General features: G+C 48.0%; 1 protein-coding gene across 1 annotated transcript in view; it reads left to right on the top strand.

The window, feature by feature from the left end:
* LOC115088540 overlaps nt 1–20,639 on the top strand; it is a 57,645-nt gene extending 37,006 nt beyond the window's left edge. Inside the window, exons 5-8 of the mRNA XM_029596799.1 lie at nt 14,650–14,849; nt 15,543–15,707; nt 20,058–20,148; nt 20,509–20,639. Of these exons, the coding sequence (XP_029452659.1) occupies nt 14,650–14,849; nt 15,543–15,707; nt 20,058–20,148; nt 20,509–20,639 (587 nt within the window). The remainder of the gene's footprint in view (nt 1–14,649; nt 14,850–15,542; nt 15,708–20,057; nt 20,149–20,508) is intronic.
* The last annotated feature ends 869 nt before the right edge of the window (nt 20,640–21,508 follow it).

The following is a 21,508-nucleotide window of genomic DNA, read 5'->3' as shown; positions in this document are numbered from 1 at the left end:
CACTCATATCTCCTGTGCTAGTTGCCGTGGCCGATCCCAGACCGGCAACGCCCACACAAATGCCGGCACCTTCACGGTACTCGGGGGAAGCAAAGCAGTGCCGCGGATTCCTCAACCAGTGCTACATCCATTTCACTCTGCTGCCTACCCAATTTTCGATGGATCTGAAAAAAACCTGTTACATTATCTCCTTGCTAGACAGGAAGCCCCTGGCCTGGGCCTCTCTGCTATGGGAGCATAAAGACCCCATTCTGAGGAACCTGGAACAGTTTGTCTTGGCCTTCCGACATATCCTTGATGAGCCTGCTCGCAGACTCACTGTTGCCGCCAAGTTACTCCAACTACGCCAGGGCACTCGGCTGAGTATGCGGTGGAATTCCGTACCTTGGCCACCGAGCTAGACTGGAGGGACAACAACCTTCACGGCATATTCTTAGAAGGCATGTCTTCGCGTCTCCAAGATGAGCTAGCTGCAAGGGACCTTCCGGATGACCTGAATAGTCTGATTGATCTGGCTGGGCAGACTGACCGCCGAATCCAACGCTGCTTTCATGAAGCGAAGTCCAATCATAGACCCAGTAACTCAGAGTCTACATTTCCCCGACCGGTACCCTCCTCCTCTGCCTCTCCCGGAGCCCAAGGGGTTGAGCCTATGCAATTGGGACGAGGTCCGATCTTGCGGGAGGAGAGAACACGTCGCTGCACTCAAGGCCTGTGCTTATATTGTGGCAATAAGGGGCACTCCCTAGCTCAATGTGGTGAGCGGCCGGGAAACGCCAGAACCTAGGGCAGGTTTACCCCTTCTCGCTGCCTGAGACTCGGGCCATGTCTTCTTACATCCAGGAGAATTTGGACCGGGGCTTCATTTGGCCTTCTAATTCCCCGGCCGGTGCCAGATTCTTCTTTGTTGCAAAGAAGGATGGGTCACTCTGACCCTGTATCGATTACCATGGGCTCAACGTCATCACAAGACGTGACAGGTACCCTTTGCCTTTGATTCCCGAGCTCCTAGACCGCCTGCAAGGAGCCAAGCTCTTCACCAAACTGGACTTCCGGGGCGCATACAACCTGGTAAGGATACGACCAGGTGACAAATGGAAGACCGCGTTCAACATGAGAGACGGGTATTATGAGTATCTGGTCATGCCCTTCAGCCTATGCATCACCCTGCGGTCTTTCAAAACCTTATGAATGAGGTGTTAAGGGACATGTTGCACACCTCTGTTTTAGTATATCGTGACGATGTATTAGTTTAGTCTAAGGACCTGGCTACACACCGTATACACGTTCGACAAGTCCTGCAGAAGCTTTAGAGAATCGTCTCTTTGCCACGCTAGAGAAGTGTCAGTTTGAACAAGAATATCTGCCCTTCCTTGGATATATCATCTCCTCCACTTGCTTCCACATGAATCCAGAGAAGGTAACGGCCATCAGGGATTGGCCTCAGCCGGTGGGGGTCAAGGCACTGCAATGCTTCCTTGGCTTCTCCAACTTTTATCGCCAGTTCATATCCCATTACTCCCGAATGGTGGCTCCACTGACGGCCCTTACCAGGAAAGGTACGGAAGCGAAGAATTGGTCCTCAGCGGCGCTAAGTGCCTTCCAAGAGCTGAAGAAATCCTTTCTTCAAGAGGTCTGTCTCCACCATCCAGATCCTCAGCGTCAATTTATTGTGGAGGTAGACGCATCCAACCTTGCGGTGGGAGCCATTCTGATCCAAATATCCCCTAAGGGAAAATCCTTGCCATGTTCCTACTTCTCTCGGAAGTTCTCACCTACTGAGAGGAATTACGGCATAGGGGACAAGGAGTTATTGGCCATTAAACTCGCGTTTAAGGAATGGCGCCAGTGGCTGGAGAGGGCTCAACATCCTGTAATTGTTTACATTGACCACAAGAACCTGGAATTCCTGTGCCGGGCCCAATGCCTTAATCCTTGACAGGTCCGATGGTCACTATTTTTTATCAGGTTCAACTTCGTCCTTCGATACAGACCAGCTTCTAAGAATGTCCGGGCGGACACCCTCTCTCGCACTGCGGAAACAGAGGATAACCCTAATCCGCCTCTATATATCCTCGATCCGGCCAAAGTCTTCCTTGCAGCATTGGAAGTAATCCCTATGGGCAAGACAGTGGTACCTGCTCGCCTGTGCAAAAAAGTCCTGTCGTGGGCCCACGACTCGCTGACCGCAGGTCATTCGGGAGTAGCTCGAACCTTGGGTCTGTTGACCGAATACTATTGGTGGCCTCAAGAGAGATGTTCGTACTTATGTCAGTTCCTGTCCCACCTGTGCTCGACAGAAGCCTCTGGCTGGCCGTCCCTGGGGACTCCTCCAACCTTTGCCCATTCCCACCGAGCCATGGACCCATTTGTCCACCGACTTCATAGTGGATTTACCTCCGTTTGAGTGGAAGACTGTGATATGGGTCACAGTTGATAGATTTTCGAAGATGGCCCATTTTGTGCCCCTCACTAAGTTACCAACTGCGCCTGAACTCGCAAGTCTCTTCACCTAACACATCTTCTGCCTACACGGGCATCCTCTCCATGTTGCCTCTGACCGAGGTCCGCAGTTCACGGCTAAATACTGGAGAGCTCTTTGTAGGAAATTTGGGGCCCAACTGGACATTATGACGGCTTTCCACCCCCAAGGCAATGGCCAAGCAGAGCGCACAAATCAGACTTTAAAGGCCTTCCTCCGTGCCTTTGTGGGAGACCTCCAAGACGACTGGGTAGCCTTATTGCCGTGGGCAGAGTTCTCCTACAACCGCCATAGGCATTCTGCTACCAACATGTCTCCCTTCCAGTTGGTCTACGGGAAAAGCCTTAGAACTCCCTTGCCCTTGCCTCTGATGGTCCCGTCCCCTGTAGGGCAACTTACAGCACGTCAGTTACGTGATCTTTGGAGATCCACTCAGGAGAAGCTTCGACAGACTGCCGCTATGGCGAAGAACTATGCCGACAGGCTATGACGCCCTGCTCCTGTCTTTCTCCCTGGGGATAAAGTGTGGTTGAGCACCAAGAACATCTGGTTGCAGACTCCCTCTATGCACCTGGCTCCCAGGTATATCGGTCCGTTCGCCATAGCAGAGCGAGTGGGTATGGTTTCCCATCGTATACGCCTTCCTTCCACCCTGAGGAACCACGTCTTCCATGTATCCCTCCTCAAGCCTTTGATCCTGTCTGTTTTCCACGACAAGCCCCCGAACCAACCAACTACACAGCTGAACAAGACGTCATCTATCAGGTAAAGGATGTGTTGGATGTATGGTTCCTCCATCGCAGATGGGAGTACCTCCTCTCCTGGGAGGGGTATGGTCCCGAGGAGAATACGTGGGAGCCAGCCTCTAACATCCTCGACAAGACCCTTCTTCGCCAGTTCCACTTGGACCATCCTGCGAAACCCAGGCCCCCGGGAAGGGGGCGTAGGAGGGGGGGGGGGGTACTGTTGCGGTCCTGGGCCATGCCCCAATCCCTCTACCTACCTCGGGGATGGTCCGGGCCGCTGCGATGTCATTTCACCCTGTACGGGCCTCCCTGGCTCCTGCCACAGTGCTCCCTCCTTGAGGGAGTCACCACCAATGCTCCGTTGTTGCCCCGCCCCCTAGGCACGCACGCAGGGGCTCAACATTTAAAGGGGCCAGTGCTGGAAAGTAAAGCACTGCCCTGAGGTGATGTCAGATGCTCCCAGGGTACTTAAACCCTGCAACTGGCTCCACTCCTCGCCTTGCAATGAGGTTCACTCTTCCTAGAGTTGCTAGTTGCTGTTCCTGACTTCAATTTCGTCCACTGGCTTCTGACTTCGGCTTTTGTCCACTGGCTTCTGACTTCAGCTTTTGTCCACTGGCTTCCGACTTCGCATCCACCGGCTTCTGACTTCGGCTTTCGTCCACCGGCTTCTGACTTCAGCTTTCGTCCTCTGGTTCCTGACTTCATCTTTCGTCCAGGAGGTCTTGCCTAAGTCCAAGCGGCTCAGGTCCTCATGAGCTCCTCTCAGGGAGACCGCGGGCTTCCAGTGGTGAAGATCCGGTTGGCCTCCTGGCTCCAGCTCTACTCTCCTCTGTCCTCTGGAACTCCTCCTCCAGCACCTGCCCACAGGAGACCGCTCGTAAGTCCAAGTGGCCCGGGTCCTCATGGGCTCCTCCTGGGGGAGGAGACCTCGGGTCTCCAGTGGTGAAGATCCTCCTGGTCTCCTGCCTGTGCCGCCTCCTGGCTTCGACATCCACTGAGGGCCTTCCCACAGTGCATCATCATCGGTCCTAGTCGGCTCAAGGGTCCACGAATCCAACATCATTATTCTTCACATCATATAATAGGGTAATCCTCTCTCCTTTTATAATTCTGGTCCAACAAAGATATCTCCGTTTCACCCTCTCTCATGAGGGCTTCCTCAGGGACTAACCCAAAATTATACTTTCATAATACTTCTTCCAATCTCATCCTTACAAAAAGGAACATGACCTCACAAACTCAAATCTGTCACTCATCATCTCTATATATTATTATTACTCACAACGATGATACTCAATGAATTTCAAGAAATGTCCATCTCTTCAATTAATCATAAATATCCATTATTTTTTACCGGAACTGACATCCTCCATCGCCGTTCACCAAACGAGGAAAAGCCCTGCGGCCCTCGCTGATGATGTCATCCAACCTCATCTGCTTCAGCCCTATAAAAGGGACCTGCTTCAGTTCTTCACAGCCTTTGGATCGGGTTTGCACAGTGTCTGCTGTTCTTCCTTCCAATCCAGGTCTTCTGTGGTCTCCTGTGCCTTGATGGATCTTCTTTCCATGCTCTTCACGTTCCTGCTCTTCGTCTCCTTGATGTCCCTGGTCTCATCCCTCGTTGGAGCTCCCTCATTGCCTGTCTTCTGTTCCTGATGTTCCAGATGTTCCATGTCAAGATGTCCTGACGTCCCAAGTCCTGAGGTGCCATGTTCCATGTTCCTGATAACCGATGTTCCTGTCTTGACTCAGTCCGTCTCATCTTCAGCTCTTCGTCTAGTTTCCAGGTCCCTAGTCTGTCCACCTTTCTTGGCATACCTTGTCGTGGTCTGTGGCCAGCCCGTGGGATGGCTGTGTAGGGCGCCTCGTGGTACAAGGCCTTCTTCTCGCCTGCAGCACAAGCCTCCGGGAGACTTCTGTTTTTAAAGCCTTAACATAAGAACATAAGAACATGCCATACTGGGTCAGACCAAGGGTCCATCAAGCCCAGCATCCTGTTTCCAACAGTGGCCAATACAGGCCATAAGAACCTGGCAAGTACCCAAAAACTAAGTCTATTCCATGTTACCGTTGCTAGTAATAGCAGTGGCTATTTTCTAAGTCAACTTAATAGCAGGTAATGGACTTCTCCTCCAAGAACTTATCCAATCCTTTTTTAAACACAGCTATACTAACTGCACTAACCACATCCTCTGGCAACAAATTCCAGAGTTTAATTGTGCGTTGAGTAAAAAAGAACTTTCTCCGATTAGTTTTAAATGTGCCACATGCTAACTTCATGGAGTGCCCCTAGTCTTTCTATTATCTGAAAGAGTAAATAACCAATTCACATCTACCCGTTCTAAACCTCTCATGATTGTAAAAACCTCTATCATATCCCCCCCCTCAGCCGTCTCTTCTCCAAGCTGAAAAGTCCTAACCTCTTTAGTCTTTCCTCATAGGGGAGCTGTTCCATTGCCCTTATCATTTTGGTAGCCCTTCTCTGTACCTTCTCCATCGCAATTATATCTTTTTTGAGATGCGGCGACCAGAATTGTACACAGTATTCAAGGTGCGGTCTCACCATGGAGCGATACAGAGGCATTATGACATTTTCCGTTTTAATCACCATTCCCTTTCTAATAATTCCCAACATTCTGTTTGCTTTTTTGACTGCCGCAGCACACTGAACTGATGATTTCAATGTGTTATCCACTATGACGCCTAGATCTCTTTCTTGGGTTGTAGCACCTAATATGGAACCTAACATTGTGTAACTATAGCATGGGTTATTTTTCTCTATATGCATCGCCTTGCACTTATCCACATTAAATTTCATCTGCCATTTTGATGCCCAATTTTCCAGTCTTACAAGGTCTTCCTGCAATTTATCACAATCTGCTTGCGATTTAACTACTCTGAACAATTTTGTATCATCTGCAAATTTGATTATCTCACTCATCGTATTTCTTTCCAGATCATTTATAAATATATTGAAAAGTAAGGGTCCCAATACAGAGGCACTCCACTGCCCACTCCTTTCCACTGAGAAAATTATCCATTTAATCCTACTCTCTGTTTCCTGTCTTTTAGCCAGTTTGCAATCCATGAAAGGACATCACCACCTATCCCATGACTTTTTACTTTTCCTAGAAGCCTCTCATGAGGAACTTTGTCAAACGCCTTCTGAAAATCCAAGTATACTACATCTAGCGGTTCACCTTTATCCACATGTTTATTAACTCCTTCAAAAAAGTGAAGCAGATTTGTGAGGCAAGACTTGCCTTGGGTAAAGCCATGCTGACTTTGTTCCATTAAACCATGTCTTTCTATATGTTCTGTGATTTTGATGTTTAGAACACTTTCCACTATTTTTCCTGGCACTGAAGTCAGGCTAACCGGTCTGTAGTTTCCAGGATCACCCCTGGAACCCTTTTTAAAAATTGGGGTTACATTAGCTATCCTCCAGTCTTCAGGTACAATGGATGATTTTAATGATAGGTTACAAATTTTTACTAATAGGTCTGAAATTTCATTTTTTAGTTCTTTCAGAACTCTGGGGTGCATACTAGAGATGTGCTTCATTTTTAGGTATTGAGTCGGGCTTCGGTCGGCTGCTTCGTGCAAAAATTTAGTTTTTTCACGGGTCATTTTTTTTTTTCGACGAACGGAGTTAGTGCGCACTAACGGGCGTACTGCATACTATCTTGGCGTTAGTGCGCACTATACCAGCGTTAGTGCGCACTAACAAAAAGTGCAACTTAAAAGTTAAAACATATCAATTTATGAGGAGTTCGTTAGCTAGAGCTATGGTTCTGGGTTCCCACTGGTTCGCTCCACCTTGAAGACAGCCAATGGGGATGTAGAACCATTACTTTAACTCATCCGGAGGTACTGCGCACTAATGCGGGTTAGTGCGCACAAAGGCAGAATGTGTGCACACTAACTAAAGTTAGTGCGCACTAATTTGAGCATGCTCTGTGGGGTCCCCAGGGGCCATTTTGCTTCTACTACCCGCACTAACAAATCTACAGACAGACAGCAGAAGCACAGTGCAAGGCAGCAGACTGTCTTGAATTTGATCTTGACTCAACATAGCTCATTTTTCTACCACTGTAAGTACTAAGTAGTATATAAGGTTTTGTTTTAGTTTTTCTACAGTATTATATATAGTTATACTTTACTAGTTACTTAGTTTAGTTATATAGTTAGTTATAGTTATTTTAATTCATGCACGTTTTTTTCAGTAAAGTAGCATAAAAAAAAAATAATATTAAATGAAGTTACATTAGGGGAAATTAAAAGTTTAACCCACAAAGTACTTCATTTTATTTTATGCTAGTTTAGTGAAAAAAAAAAAAGTTTAACACAGTGCCACCAATTGGGGGAGGGGGGGGAAAGGATGGTGAAGGGTGAGACAGCTCCCTCCCTGCATTACTAGTAGTGAGAGACTGGCTTCACACTCGGGGGGGGGGGGGGGGGGAGCTGCCTGACCCTCATTCCTCCCCTCCCCTATGTCCCAGCCAGTGAATGGTGTGTGGGTGAGGGGGGGGGGGGGGGGAGGATGGTGAAGGGTGAGACAGGTCCCTCCCTGCATTACTAGTAGTGAGAGGCTGGCTTCACAGATGGGGGGGGGGGGGGGGGAGAGCTGCCTGACCCTCACTCCTCCCCTCCCCCATGTCCCAGCCAGTGAATGGTGTGTGGGTGGGGGGGGGGGGAAGGATGGTGAAGGGTGAGACAGCTCCCTCCCTGCATTAGTGTGTGAGCTTCTGAACAAACAGCTGTCCTAAAGCACATACTTTTTTTCATCTTCTTTTTTATTTTCTCATGGTAGGATGGAACGTGAAAGAGATTCAGACTCCTTCCCACCGTTCTCCTCCAAGGTGGCAGCTTCCAAAAACAGGTCCAGGAAGCCCTGCTTTACACGGGCTGATGTGGACCTCCTGGCTCGGCTAATCCTCCTGGATGAGAGGAACCTCTACACCCCCCCAGGCAGCAGGCCTAACTTAGAAAGGGAGACTGCTGCCTGGGCCTCTCTCCAGGAGGAGTTTTGCCGGCGGGCCTCCTACCCTCGTGAGGTTGAATACCTCAAGAAGAAAGGTGAGAGATAATAATGTTTGTCATATTATTTAATTATATATATTTTGTAATTGAAAATTAAATAGATTATGATAGTATTACTACTAGGTAGCTACTACTAGTAGCTACAGTGTCTACTGCTAGTAGCATAGAGTAAGTTATATAATTATAAAGTTATAACTACTATAACTAATAACAGTTATAATATTAAATACATATATTTTAAAATATATGTATTTAATATATTTAATACGCCATACTACAACTCGCTTATCCCTATTATGACCTCTCCTCTCTCTCAAATCTTAGGATTGATGACATTCTCCATTCTGCTTCTGAACACACAATCCCTCCTAAAAAAGGCCACCATTTTAGGTGATATTCTCACAGATGAGTCTCCTAATATATGTGCTATTACAGAGACCTGGCTAAAGAGCACAGACTCCACCATAATAAATCAACTACCCACAGACTTATACAATATTTTCTCTATTCCTAGACCTAAAAAGAAAGGAGGTGGACTCCTCCTGGCTGCAAAAAAGAAATACAATCTCACTCTGCAACCTATCGCACCTCCTCACAAGATCGAGATTGGTCTCTTTACATCAAAAGCTCTACAGATTTGCTTAATCTATGCCCCCCCTGGCATTTTGGAAAATAATCCTTCTCCACTTACCGAATATATTACGAAGCACATTGACATCAACATACCCGCCATCATCCTAGGAGACTTAAATCTTCATTTCGACCGCTCCGCACTTACTCCAGCATGTGAAGCCACACTCTCCACACTGAATGCCCTTGGACTTAAACAAATGGTATCGGGCCCCACTCACAAAGCAGGACACACCCTGGATGTTATTTTCACTAATTCTCTCATACGCACCGACCACCCCCAATGCACCCCCATACCTTGATCAGATCACTACCGAATTGACACATGCTGCACAATCAATCACAATACCCACACACCTCGCCCTAACAAAAGGACAATAAATTTCAGAAAAAAATGCAAAACTGAAGACATCATTGATGCGCTTACAGAGGATCTACATAAGTTAGACTTCTCCGATGCCAACTCGGCTTGCTCCTCATGGTTTCAAATTACCAGCAACATTGCAAATCGACTCTGCCCACTAATTACTAAAGAGATTTCCACCGAAAAGAAAGATAAAAAACCTTGGTACACCGCTGACCTTAGAATAATGAAAATTGATCTCCGTAGAATGGAAAAGAAATGGTGTAGAAACCTAGATCCTGTGCTACTTAAAAAATACAGATCACTACTCCAGCTGTATCGTAAAACAACAGATGAAGCCAAGAAAAACTATTATGCATCAAGAATCCACCAATACCAGTTTAACCCACGCGCCCTATTCCAATATGTCTCTAGCATCATTACCCCACAAGTAAACCTCAATACAAACAATGAGGACGAAAACAGATGTGAGAAACTAGCAGCCTACTTCCATGACAAGATTGCTAATATTATGGCTCGCTTTACCACTCCCCCTCCACCAGTCTTCTCTCCGACCTCCAACACATGCGTCATCTCTCCCACTCACACACTATCAGCACACAATCTTAATCCTACCATGATCCACTCAGCCACTCTCACAAATTTCGAAACCATAACAGCTTCAGAAATTGAAACGATCCTCAAAAAAATCAAACCAGCGATGCACCCGCTTGATATCATGTCCACAAAAACACTCCTATCCATTCCTACAAGAATTGCCACACCCATTACCAACATTATCAACAAATCTATCTCCTCTGGTATTGTACCGGTTCAACTTAAGCATGCTATAATAAAGCCTACACTCAAAAAATCTGACCTGGACCCCTCAGAACCAGCAAACTATCGCCCGGTCTCGAACCTCCCTTTCCTATCTAAAATTATTGAGAAAGTCATTAACAAGCAACTCACAGAATTTCTAGACGAAAATCAACTACTCTACCCATCTCAATATGGATTCCGCAAGAAACACAGTACAGAAACCCTTCTCCTGTCACTCTCAGAATCAATACTACAAACCCTCGACACTGGACACTCTTACTTACTGGCTCTTCTTGACATTTCGTCTGCTTTTGACACTGTCAACCACAAGACCCTCATTTCCCGCCTTTCGCAAATTGGCATCGCTGGCACTGCCCTTTGCTGGCTCCAATCTTTTCTAAAGGACAGGACATACAGTGTTAAAATTGACTGCCATGAGTCGAAACACAGAAAACTATTACAAGGCGTGCCACAAGGATCCTCACTATCATCTACACTTTTCAACATATACCTCACTCCCCTCTATTGACTTTTGGCGAAACTAGGTCTCCCACATTTCATATACGCAGATGATGTTCAGATCCTCATCCCCATCAATGATTCCTTACCCAATGCTCTGAAAATCTGGGATACAGCTCTTGTCGAAATAAAGAAACTATTTACCGAAAATCTCCTAGCAATAAACACTAACAAGACAGAGCTCCTCATCATCACTCCACAAAACATTTCTTTTAACACTAACTTACATTCACCATCTGACACTCTCAATTTACAGCAAGTCCGCAGCCTCGGCGTTATCATTGACAATCATTTCTCCTTAAAGAAATTTATCACTGCCACTATCAAAAATGGATTCTTTAAGCTACATACTCTAAAAAGAATTAAACCTCTCCTGCATCCACATGACTTCCGGACAGTTTTACAAGCTACAATATTATCAAAACTGGACTACTGCAATTCCATCCTACTAGGTCTCCCTAAAAATTCTCTACAACCATTACAGATGCTACAAAATACCGCTGCACGCTTACTCACCAATACGCACCGCCATGAACACATTACACCAGCTCTCCAATTCCTTCACTGGCTTCCTATAGCATCTAGGATATTATTCAAAGTACTCACCCTCATTCATAAGTCTATCTATAACCAAGATATGCAATGGTTCTCTGATCAGTTTACTTTCCGCTCATCAAAGAGACCAATAAGAAAAATGCACCAGGCCAAACTTGTTTCTTCATCTCTTAAGCACATCAAACACGCCGCTATGAGAGACCGCTCATTCACAATTGCTGGAACCAACATCTGGAACAAAATGCCTACAGACCTGCGACTAGAGCCCTGCCATAGGAAATTTAAATAGAACCTTAAAACCTGGCTGTTCAAACTAGCTTACACTCAATAATCATCTCCTATTAGAAATGCTGATCGATTGTTCCACTCAAAATTCGTTTTCTGCCTTCAAATAGAAATCTTGACATAAATCCTGCTCACCTATTGTATCTAAATGTCCTCTCTACACCCACTCTTTGTATAGTCTGTTTGTCGGAGCCATTTCCACACTCCATATTAATGAATTGCTCATTGCTAAGTTTTATTGTACCTGCTTCTGATCTCCTTTTCTTATTAGGCATGCCTCAACTGTTGAATATGATTCTCATTGGCTCAATAGTTTTCTTTTATGTGGTATTTATAATGTTTCCTCTTAATCTCATTTAATTGTAAAGCCTGGTGCTGATTTATTGTTCATTTATAATAATTTATTGTTCATTTATAATGTTTCCTCTTAATCTCATTTAATTGTAAAGCCTGTTGCTGATTTATTGTTCATTGTAAACCGAGGTGATGTTTTTAAAGTGCCGCGGTATATAAAAAATCTCTAAATAAATAATAAATAAATAAAAGAACAGAAATACTAGTAGCAGTGTACCACCCTTACCCTATACTATACTATTACTATTATACTTACTAATAACTTGTTGTGTTCCGCGCCCATGGCCATCCACGGGCACGGTCCCCTACCTCGTCCTCCAACCACGGTGGGGCCGACCGCCCCGCGCTGGACCCGGCACCTCCACGCAGCTGCGCGAGTCCCCGGGCTGACCGCTAGGATCGGAGCCGCTCCTGATCCTCCCTCGCGGCCGCCACTGCTCTCCTCTGTGGCCCAGATCCAAGATGGCCACCGCCATCCTTAGGCGCGAGGCCGCGCCTCCTCATTTGATTTAAAGGGACCTCGTCCCTTTAAGTGGATTCAGCTGATTCCTATCTCCAGAGTCAGAGGAAGTATAAAGGGAAACTTCCTCTGACCATTCCTTGACTTGGCAACATCTCCTGTGAGCTTTGTCTAGTCTGCTTGCTTCGGTGAGTTCCTCGAGCTTGGCTTCTGGTTCCTGCTTTGTCTTCGTGTTCCTGGTTCCTGACTTCAGATTGGCTTACGGTGATTCTCTGGTTCCTGACTTCGGATTGGCAAGTGGTGATTCTCCGGAGTACGACTTTGGACTGGTGAGCGACGACCCTCGGGCACTTGACCTAGGACTTCTTCAAGACTACCGTCTCCAAGGGCCATCCTAAGTCCCAGCGGCCCGGGTCCCTACGGGCTCCTCCCGGGGGGACCACGGGCTTCCAGGGTGAAGCTCCAGTCGGCCCTTGCACTGTCACCTGACCTCTCAAAGGTCCACCTAAGTCCCAGCGGCCCGGGTCCCTACAGGCTCCTCCCGGGGGGACCACGGGCTTTCAGGGTGAAGCTCCAGTTGGCCCTTGCACTGTCACCTGACCTCTCAAAGGTCCACCTAAGTCCCAGCGGTCTGGGTTCCTACGGGCTCCTTCTGGGGGAACCGCAGACTTCCAGGGGTGAAGACACCGCTCCTCTTCTCGACTCTTCCTCCGCTTCCACTGTCGCCGCAGTCTCCAGTGCCAAGGGTCCACTGGTCACGTCTTCGGTTCCTGCCTTGCCACCCGATGGGAGAACCTTCGGGTCTTCCCCAAGGTATTCCATCCTCCCATCAGCCCAAGGGTCCACCAACCTGAGCTTAACAGATTGCCAAGTCCATGGACCCGGCGGAGGTATCTGCCCGCCAGGCCATTCCTGGGATGGCCCAGCGTCTGAAAGACCAACAACAGACCCTCGACGCCCTGGTATTTGCGGTACAGGGCCTGACCCAACGCCTGGAAGCGCTAGGGCCTAAGAATCCTGCACTGCCGTCTCCACCTGGGGTGCAAGGAGGTCGCCCTACTCAACCCCACTCCGTCCAGGCCTCCGGAGGTGACCAGGGACAAGTTACTCCCACACAACTCCCAGCGCCCTCTCGATACGCCGGAGACGCAAAGTTGTGTCGAGGATTTCTCAGCCAGTGCCAGGTTCGCTTTTCCTTACTGCCGGCGCAGTTTCCCAGCGACCTGGTCAAGACTAGCTACATCATGTCCCTGCTCAATGGGAAGCCCCTGATCTGGGCCTCTCACCTATGGGAAAGAAGTGATCTGGTCTTTAGAGACTTGACCCAGTTCCTGTCTGCGTTTCGGCAGATGTTTGACGAACCCGTCCGCAAGTCCACTGTGGTCTCCGAACTGCTCCGGTTGCGGCAGGGCACCCATACTGTGAGTACACCACAGAATTCCGCACCCTGGCCACGGAGCTGAATTGGAGAGAGGATTGCCTGCACGGTATCTTCCTGAAGGGCCTAGCCTCGCGCCTTCAAAACGAGTTGGCGGCAAGGGAACTCCCCGACGATCTCGACGGCATGATTGAGTTGGCCAATCGTGTAGACTGTTGCATGAGGTTTCGCATCCCGGTGACTAAAGCAGCAAGGAGATCCTCTCCTCCATCCAAGAGTGCCCCTGAAGTCCCTCGGGCACCCGCCGACGAACCCATGGAGTTGGGTCGTGGGAAAGTATCTCCGCAGGAGCGGCGGCGGCGCACGAAGGAGGGACTCTGCTTTTATTGTGGCATGGCGGGCCACCGAGTAGCCGCCTGTCCAGAACGACTGGGAAACTCTCGGGCCTAGGACCTAGAGGAGGTCTCTTCCTGGGCCGTACCACACCTGCACCTCCACTAACATTGCCAGTGTCATTAACCACGCTAGAAGGAGACTTCCACACTTTAGCTCTAGTGGACTCTGGCGCCGGCGGCAATTTTATAATGAAAGGCCTGGTGGAACACTTAAAGATCCCACAAGTCCGCCTTCCTGTTCCCATGGTCATCTCTTTGATCCAGGGGAAGCCCCTCCCAGAACAGGTGACACACACTACGATTCCCATCCAGCTCAGAGCTGGGGCCCTGCACCAGGAACAAATCTCATTCTACGTCCTGGAATATTCCATCCATCTGATTGTCCTAGGACTTCCGTGGCTCCAGGATCATGATTCCCAGTTTGATTGGAAGACACTGCAGCTGGCTCATTGGGGACCGAATTGCCACGGCAATTGTCTCCACTCCGTGGTGCCAGCATCCTGTTCCATAGCCTCCACCAGTCTCCCAGGTCTACCCGCTCCTTATGTCGCATACACGGATGTTTTCTCTAAACAAAAGGCTGAATTACTGCCACTGCATCGATCCTTCAATTGCGCAATCAATCTTCTCCCAGGGACAGAGCCTCCTCAAGGACGCACCTATGCCCTTTCTCCGGCCGAGACGCAGGCCATGAGGGAATATATTGAGGAAAATCTGGAGAGAGGATTTATCCGGAAATCCCAGTCCCCCGCAGGAGCGGGGTTCTTCTTCGTCACCAAGAAGGACGGGAGTCTGCGTCTGTGCATTGATTATAAGGGCCTGAATACCATAACGGTCAAGGACCGATATCCGCTACCCCTCATCTCGGAACTCTTCGACTGCTTGCAAGGAGCACAGATCTTCTCCAAGCTTGACCTCCGGGGAGCTTACAATTTGATCCGCATCAAAGAGGGCGATGAGTGGAAGACGGCCTTCAATAGCCGAGATGGCCACTATGAATATTTAGTAATGCCGTTCAGGCTCTGTAATGCCCTCGCAGTGTTCCAGAACACTATGAATGAAATACTACACGACCTCTTGTACCGATGTGTGGTCGTATACCTGGATGACATACTGATATTTTCAGATACCCTGTCTGCTCACCGTCAGCACGTCATCCAAGTACTACAGCATCTTAGAGAACACAAATTGTACGCGAAGCTGGAAAAGTGCCTTTTCGAACAAGAATCCCTTCCCTTCCTGGGATATATAGTCTCCAAAGAAGGATTTCGCATGGACCCACAGAAACTGAAGGCCATTCGGGAATGGCCGCAGCCGTCAGGACTCAAGATACTCCAGAGGTTTCTGGGTTTCGCTAACTATTACCGATCTTTTCTCCTGCATTATGCAACCATCGTTGCCCCGATGACTGCCCTGACCCGAAAAGGCGCGGACCCCAAAAAATGGCCTCCTGCGGCAGAAGCTGCCTTTCGTCGCCTCAAGGAGGCATTCTTGTTACAGCCGTGCTTTCAACATCTGGATCCGCAGTGGCTGTTTGCCATCGAGGTGGACGCATCTTCAGAAGGCGCTGGCGCCGTTCTGAGCCAGACCTCTCAAAAGCACAAACTACGTCCATGTGCCTACCTCTCCCACCAATTCTCCCCGGCCGAACGGAACTACGCCATAGGAGATAAGGAACTCTTGGCGATAAAGGTAGCCTTGGAAGAATGGCGGCCGTGGCTAGAGGGGGCACAGCAGCAATTTACGGTCTATATGGATCACAAAAACTTAGAGTACCTGCAGCGGGCTCAACGACTCAATCCACGGCAGGCTCGTTGGGCTCTATTCTTCACAAGGTTCAACTTCGTCCGTCGCAATAGACCCGCTGGGAAGAATGTCAAGAATGTCAAGGCCGATGCCCTATCACACGTCTTCGAATCTACAGAAGGTACCGGAGGAACCGCGCTTCATCATTGAACCATCTCCGTCGCATCAGCCCCTAGTCTTCATGCCATGGATGCCGTCGCATCAACCCAAGTCTTCGTGCTATGTGATGCCGTTGCATCAATCTTCATGTCAAGGCCCGTCTGCCCTCAATCTCAGGCCAGGCCTGCTGCTCCATGCTGCTCGCAGCAGGTCCGAAAGGCCCGGAATGGTCGGAGGACCATTCACCTTCCAACATCCTCGGATGTTTGGCCATGGGAGCTTGCCGGCCTGGCGGAGGGTAGACCGTCAGCCATGCGGGGCCACTGTCAACCCTTGGTTCGGCTCAGAAGGTCTGGGTCGGGCTGAGGCCCATGGGCACGAAAATCACAGAAACACAACAGAATGCAAGGCCTTTCGAGGCCCAACACAACAGAATGCAAGGCCCTTTGAGGCCCAACACAACAGAATGCAAGGCCATGTGCCCGACGGTGTTCGCCGATGGATCTGCCTTGTTCCTTGTCTTGTTTCCATGTCCTGGACTGTGATGGACCGGAAAAATTTTTTCAGGATATATTTTTGTGTGTACGACCTACTGGAGGCACCAGTTTTGCCATAGTCACGACCTGCTGGAGGCGCCAACTGTCTGGATTCTTTTTTTAATGACCTGCAGGAGGCGCCTGCTCCAGACTTTTTTTTGTCATCATGTTGCCAGATTGGGGTTTTTACGACCTGCAGGAGGTGCCTGCACCCCCACTGGTTTTGCTGGTTCTCTTTTGCCCGCCCTGGGTTCCCTCCCCCAGGTCTTCTTGGTGTTTCTGGGTGCCTTTTTGTTGGTCTTTGCTTGTTCCTCATTTGTCTGTTTGTATTGTCCGTGCTGTGTGGTTGGTTGCTTGTTTGTTTGTTTTCCTCTTGTTTTCTTTCCTGCTTGTTGGGTTCCGTTTGTGTGTTCCCCGTCCTCGTTCCCGCGTTCCCGCTCCCTCGTTTCCCTTCCTTGCTCTTTGTTCCGATTAGTTTTAAATGTGCCCCATGCTAACTTCATGGAGTGCCCCCTAGACTTTCTACTATCCGAAAGAGTAAATAACCGATTCACATCTACCCGTTCTAGACCTCTCATGATTTTAAACACCTCTATCATATCCCCCCTCAGTCTTCTCTTCTCCAAGCTGAAAAGTCCTAATGTGATGTGATGCGAATGTACCGGCTCAGCTCAAGGGCAATTCATGGCCCTATATGAAGACCTGCACAATCACAACCATGATATGCCTGGGTTGACAAAACCTCTGGGCACTTCACATTTTTTCGCCACCAGAAGTTTTCTTAATCTAGTTGGTATCGTTGTGGGGATTACCCAGGTCTCGTTCTTGCGGCATTTCGCACAGGTCTTGAAGGCGATGATGAGGCACATGAAGAAGTACATCATGTTTCCTGACGACCCAGTACAACTGCAGGAGATCCATTGTGGGTTCATGGCAATTGCAGGGATGCCGAATGTGTTGGGTGCCATTGACTGTACCCATTTTGCATTGGTCGCAAAGTCTGAAGAGGAGAGTTCCTTCTGGAACCGCAAGCAATTCTATTCGATGAATGTGCAAGTCGTATGTGATACGCACCTTCGAATCCTTAACGCTGTTGCAAGGTTTCTGGGAGCTGCCATGACTCCTACATTCTTGTACCTTCATTTCTTGGAGCCCATTTCCCGCAGGAGAGAAAAGGTGATAGTTGGCTAATCGGTAAGTGACATTGGCTAGGTGGGATGATGGTATGCTGTAAGGACTGTAGTGTTAGGTTGATTAGGTATACAATAGAGTATATATATATATTTTATGCTTGCTTTTGTCATTGTAGTGTTTTTTGATGCATCCTTGGTTAGACCTTATATAAGTGATGGTGGCTATGGCTGTAAGCCCTGGTTGCTAACTCTGCTCTAGTCCCCACACTCCACAGTGGAAATACACTATAATGAGGCCTATGCTAGTATGAGAAACGTGACAGAGTGGACCTTTGGAGTACTAAAAGTCAGATTCAGGTGCTTGGATTGCTCGGGTGGAGCCCTGCAATATAGTGCAGACAAGGTGTCAAACATTATTATAGCCTGCTACATTCTACACAACATTTGTTTGCGATTTAGCATGCATGCTGAGGTTGCAGAAAACTTGCCACCAGATCCACCTCTGGAACCGGCTGCAGAAGTGGACAACACAGTGCAGGGCTATGATGTTTGAGAAGGATCATTGAGACTTATTTCTCATCTAAGTTGTTATCAATTATAACTATAATTCTTAACCCCTTGTCTGGATATTGATGCGCTCTTGATTCAAAAAAATGCCTCTGCAAAATCCTTTTATATTTTCCTTATTATAACACATCTTGATTGGATTGGTTTCACATCTTGATTAAAGTCTGTCATCTATGCCTCGCAATATCCCACCTACTCCAAATGCTAGCACCACCCCCTTGGCCTCTCACTACCATGCGAAAAGTTAAATCTCACTACTCACTACCCTTGGCCTCTCATTACCATGCGAAAAGTTAAATCCTGTTTTGTGTTTTATTTCAGGAGCTATGATCCAAGGATGAAAGATGTTCCCAGCACCGAAAAGTATTTTAATACAATTTTTATTCTGTGTCAATAAATTTTTGGAATTTATTTAACGATTCTGTTCTCTATTATTTGCATCACTCTCCCCTATCCAAGGCGTCCATGTTTCAGCCTGCCATGGACGTTCAATTGACAACATGCGGGGCCTTCGTGGATGCCAGAAGCAGGGACGCCTTGCAAAGGCATGTTCCTTCTGTGTCCCTTATCTACACCCACCCCGCAAAGGGTCATGATTTTGGTGACAATGAAGCTTCGCACATCATTCAGAACTGAATGGTCAAGGCCTTTCCAAGGCGTCGGTTTCAGCCTGCCTTGGATGCTTAATCGTCAGCAATGTGCGGGGCCTTCGCGGATACCAGAACCAAGGATGCCTTGCAAAGGCCTGTTCCTTCTGCATCTCTTATCTACGCCCAACCCGCAAAGGATCCTGATTTTTATGGTCCATGAAGCCTGCACGTCCTTCAGAACTGAATGGCCAAGGCCTTTCCAATGTGTCGGTTTCGGCCTGCCTTGGACATTTAATCATCAGCAACGTACGGGGCCTATGCAGACACCAGAAGCAGGGATGCTTTGCAAAGGCCTGTTCCTTCGGCATCCTTTATTAATACCCAATGCGCAAAGCATCCTGATTTTGGCACCTGTGCTAGAGGTCTCCCAGAAGGGGCTGCATGACCCCGACAAATTTGAGTTTTGGATATCCGTTGAGGTTTGAGTCAGCAAATGGATGTCCACAAGGAAGTGCTGTTTTGTACACATAGGCATGTACGTCTGTCCCCTGCAGCCATGCCCAGATGTCCATTTAGAGCGTATTGTTGGTAGCCATGCTGTAGGGGAGGTTACCCAACTTTTCAGCTGTGGACAGAGGGCTCCTGGCCAAATTAATAATAGATGATGAAAGGCATCTCCACTTTCGCCCTGGGCATCTATGGAACTAGGACCAGGCCAATGAGGCCTGGTGGGTGCTCAGGGCAACTTTTAACGCGCAGGCCTTTTTCCCGAGGATAATATGCCTAATACTGGGTTCTATAATTAGGCAGGGAGGAGAATATGGCTAGTACTAGGGCATCTATGTTCTAGATCTAGGCCGAACGGTAGAACATCTATGTTTGTGGCGTCCCGTGTACGCCTTGGATAGGCCACGGTAATAGGTGTCTGAGAGACCTAAATGAGTATTGTATGTCGGTTTATGGTTGTGTATCAGATAAAGGACATGCACGTGGAGGAGGTCATTAGTGCGCATAATCATGGATGTTCATCCCCATAGCCTCCCCAAGACATCCATTTTGTACGGTGCTTTCTATACAAGATAAGATGGAGGGGAGGGAATCTGCCCAAGTTTAGAGAAGGTGATGTCTGGCTGCTGGCCCAAATTAATAGTGGCAGATGGGAGGCATCTATATTTTCACTCTGTGTTCCCCTCGGGGCCAGAATCAGGGTGATGAGGCTTGAATAGTGCTCAGGAGGGAAAATATTATTCAAGAAGCATAAATCAATTTCTTGCATTGTTGAATGTTTTATATTTTTTTCTTGGTCGCCAGATCGAGGCATTGAAAAAGTGGGCACGGAGACTCTGCAGGGAGGACCGGGAGTTCCTTCAGGCTCTGCGTGCCTGGCATAGGCTACAGGAAGGTATGTATTGTTGGTTTCAAATCAAACTAGGAAATACTATACAAAAGGCGAATACAGTGATATGATCATGCAAGAGGTGTAAGAAGTTTGAAATGTTTAATAATATCAATTACAAATAGTAATCGCAGTGGCATTCCTAAAGTATTTGGCACTGGGGGTTGATACTTTCTTTGGCTCCAGACCCGTATCACTCTAGGTGGCCACTCAGTGCTTACATATCTCACATCCTGGAGGCCTCCCTCTTCTTCTGCCACGAGCGAGATGGGCTCCACTCGTGGCTGCCGACTTCCCAGCTGTCACCCCCCTCCTGGCTGTCACCTGGGGTTGAATCTTGGTAACGCTTTCTATTTCTCATTTCAGACACCACTAGTACTTCGGAGGAGGAGACGGAAGACGAGAGGGGCACCACCTCCCCCACCATCTCCACCACCACTACCCTCATCACCTCCACAAGGTTTGCCTTTAGTAGTGCCGGCCTATATCAACTATGAGCAATTGCTATATACTTTTAATCAATTAATTAATTAATCAAGTCGGCAAAAAGTCAAGCGGAAGAGAGGATTGCCAAGGACATAAAGAATGGTGACAAAACATTTTTCAGATACATCAGCGAAAAGAGAAAAGTTCAAAGTGGTATAGTGAAATTGAAAGGTGGAAATGATCAATGTGTGGAGAGAGACGAAGAAATGGCAGAAATATTAAACGAATACTTCAGTTCTGTGTTCACTAAAGAAGACCCTGGAGAAGGACCATCTCTACACAACAAGAAACTGGAGGGGAGTGGAGTAGATAAAAATCCTTTTACAGTAGAAAATGTATGGGAAGAGCTAAATAATCTGAAAGTGGACAAAGCCATGGGGCCGGATGGGATTCATCCAAGGATACTGAGGGAGCTCAGAGATGTGCTGGCGGGTCCGCTGTGTGACCTGTTCAATAGATCCCTAGAAACGGGAGTGGTGCCAAGAGATTGGAGAAGAGTGGTGGTGGTCCTGCTTCACAAGAGTGGGAACAGAGAGGAGGCTGGTAACTACAGACCGGTTAGCCTAACTTCGGTGGTGGGAAAAGTAATGGAGTCACTGTTGAAAGAGAGAATTGTGAACTATCTACAGTCTGGAGAATTGCTGGACCAGAGGCAGCATGGATTCACCAGGGGAAGATCCTGTCAGACAAATCTGATTGACTTTTTGACTGGGTAACCAAGGAATTGGGTCAAGGAAGAGCGCTCGATGTCATCTACTTGGATTTCAGCAAAGCTTTTGATACGGTTCCGCACAGGAGACTGGTGAATAAAACGAGAAGCTTAGGAGTGAGTGCCGAGGTGGTGGCCTGGATTGCAAACTGGTTGACGGACAGAAGACAA

The sequence above is a fragment of the Rhinatrema bivittatum genome, chromosome 3, assembly GCF_901001135.1.
Source record: "Rhinatrema bivittatum chromosome 3, aRhiBiv1.1, whole genome shotgun sequence".
Taxonomy (NCBI): Eukaryota; Metazoa; Chordata; class Amphibia; order Gymnophiona; family Rhinatrematidae; genus Rhinatrema; species Rhinatrema bivittatum.
The sequence above is the reverse complement of the archived record's forward strand: the minus strand, read 5'-3'. Positions and strand labels throughout refer to the sequence as shown.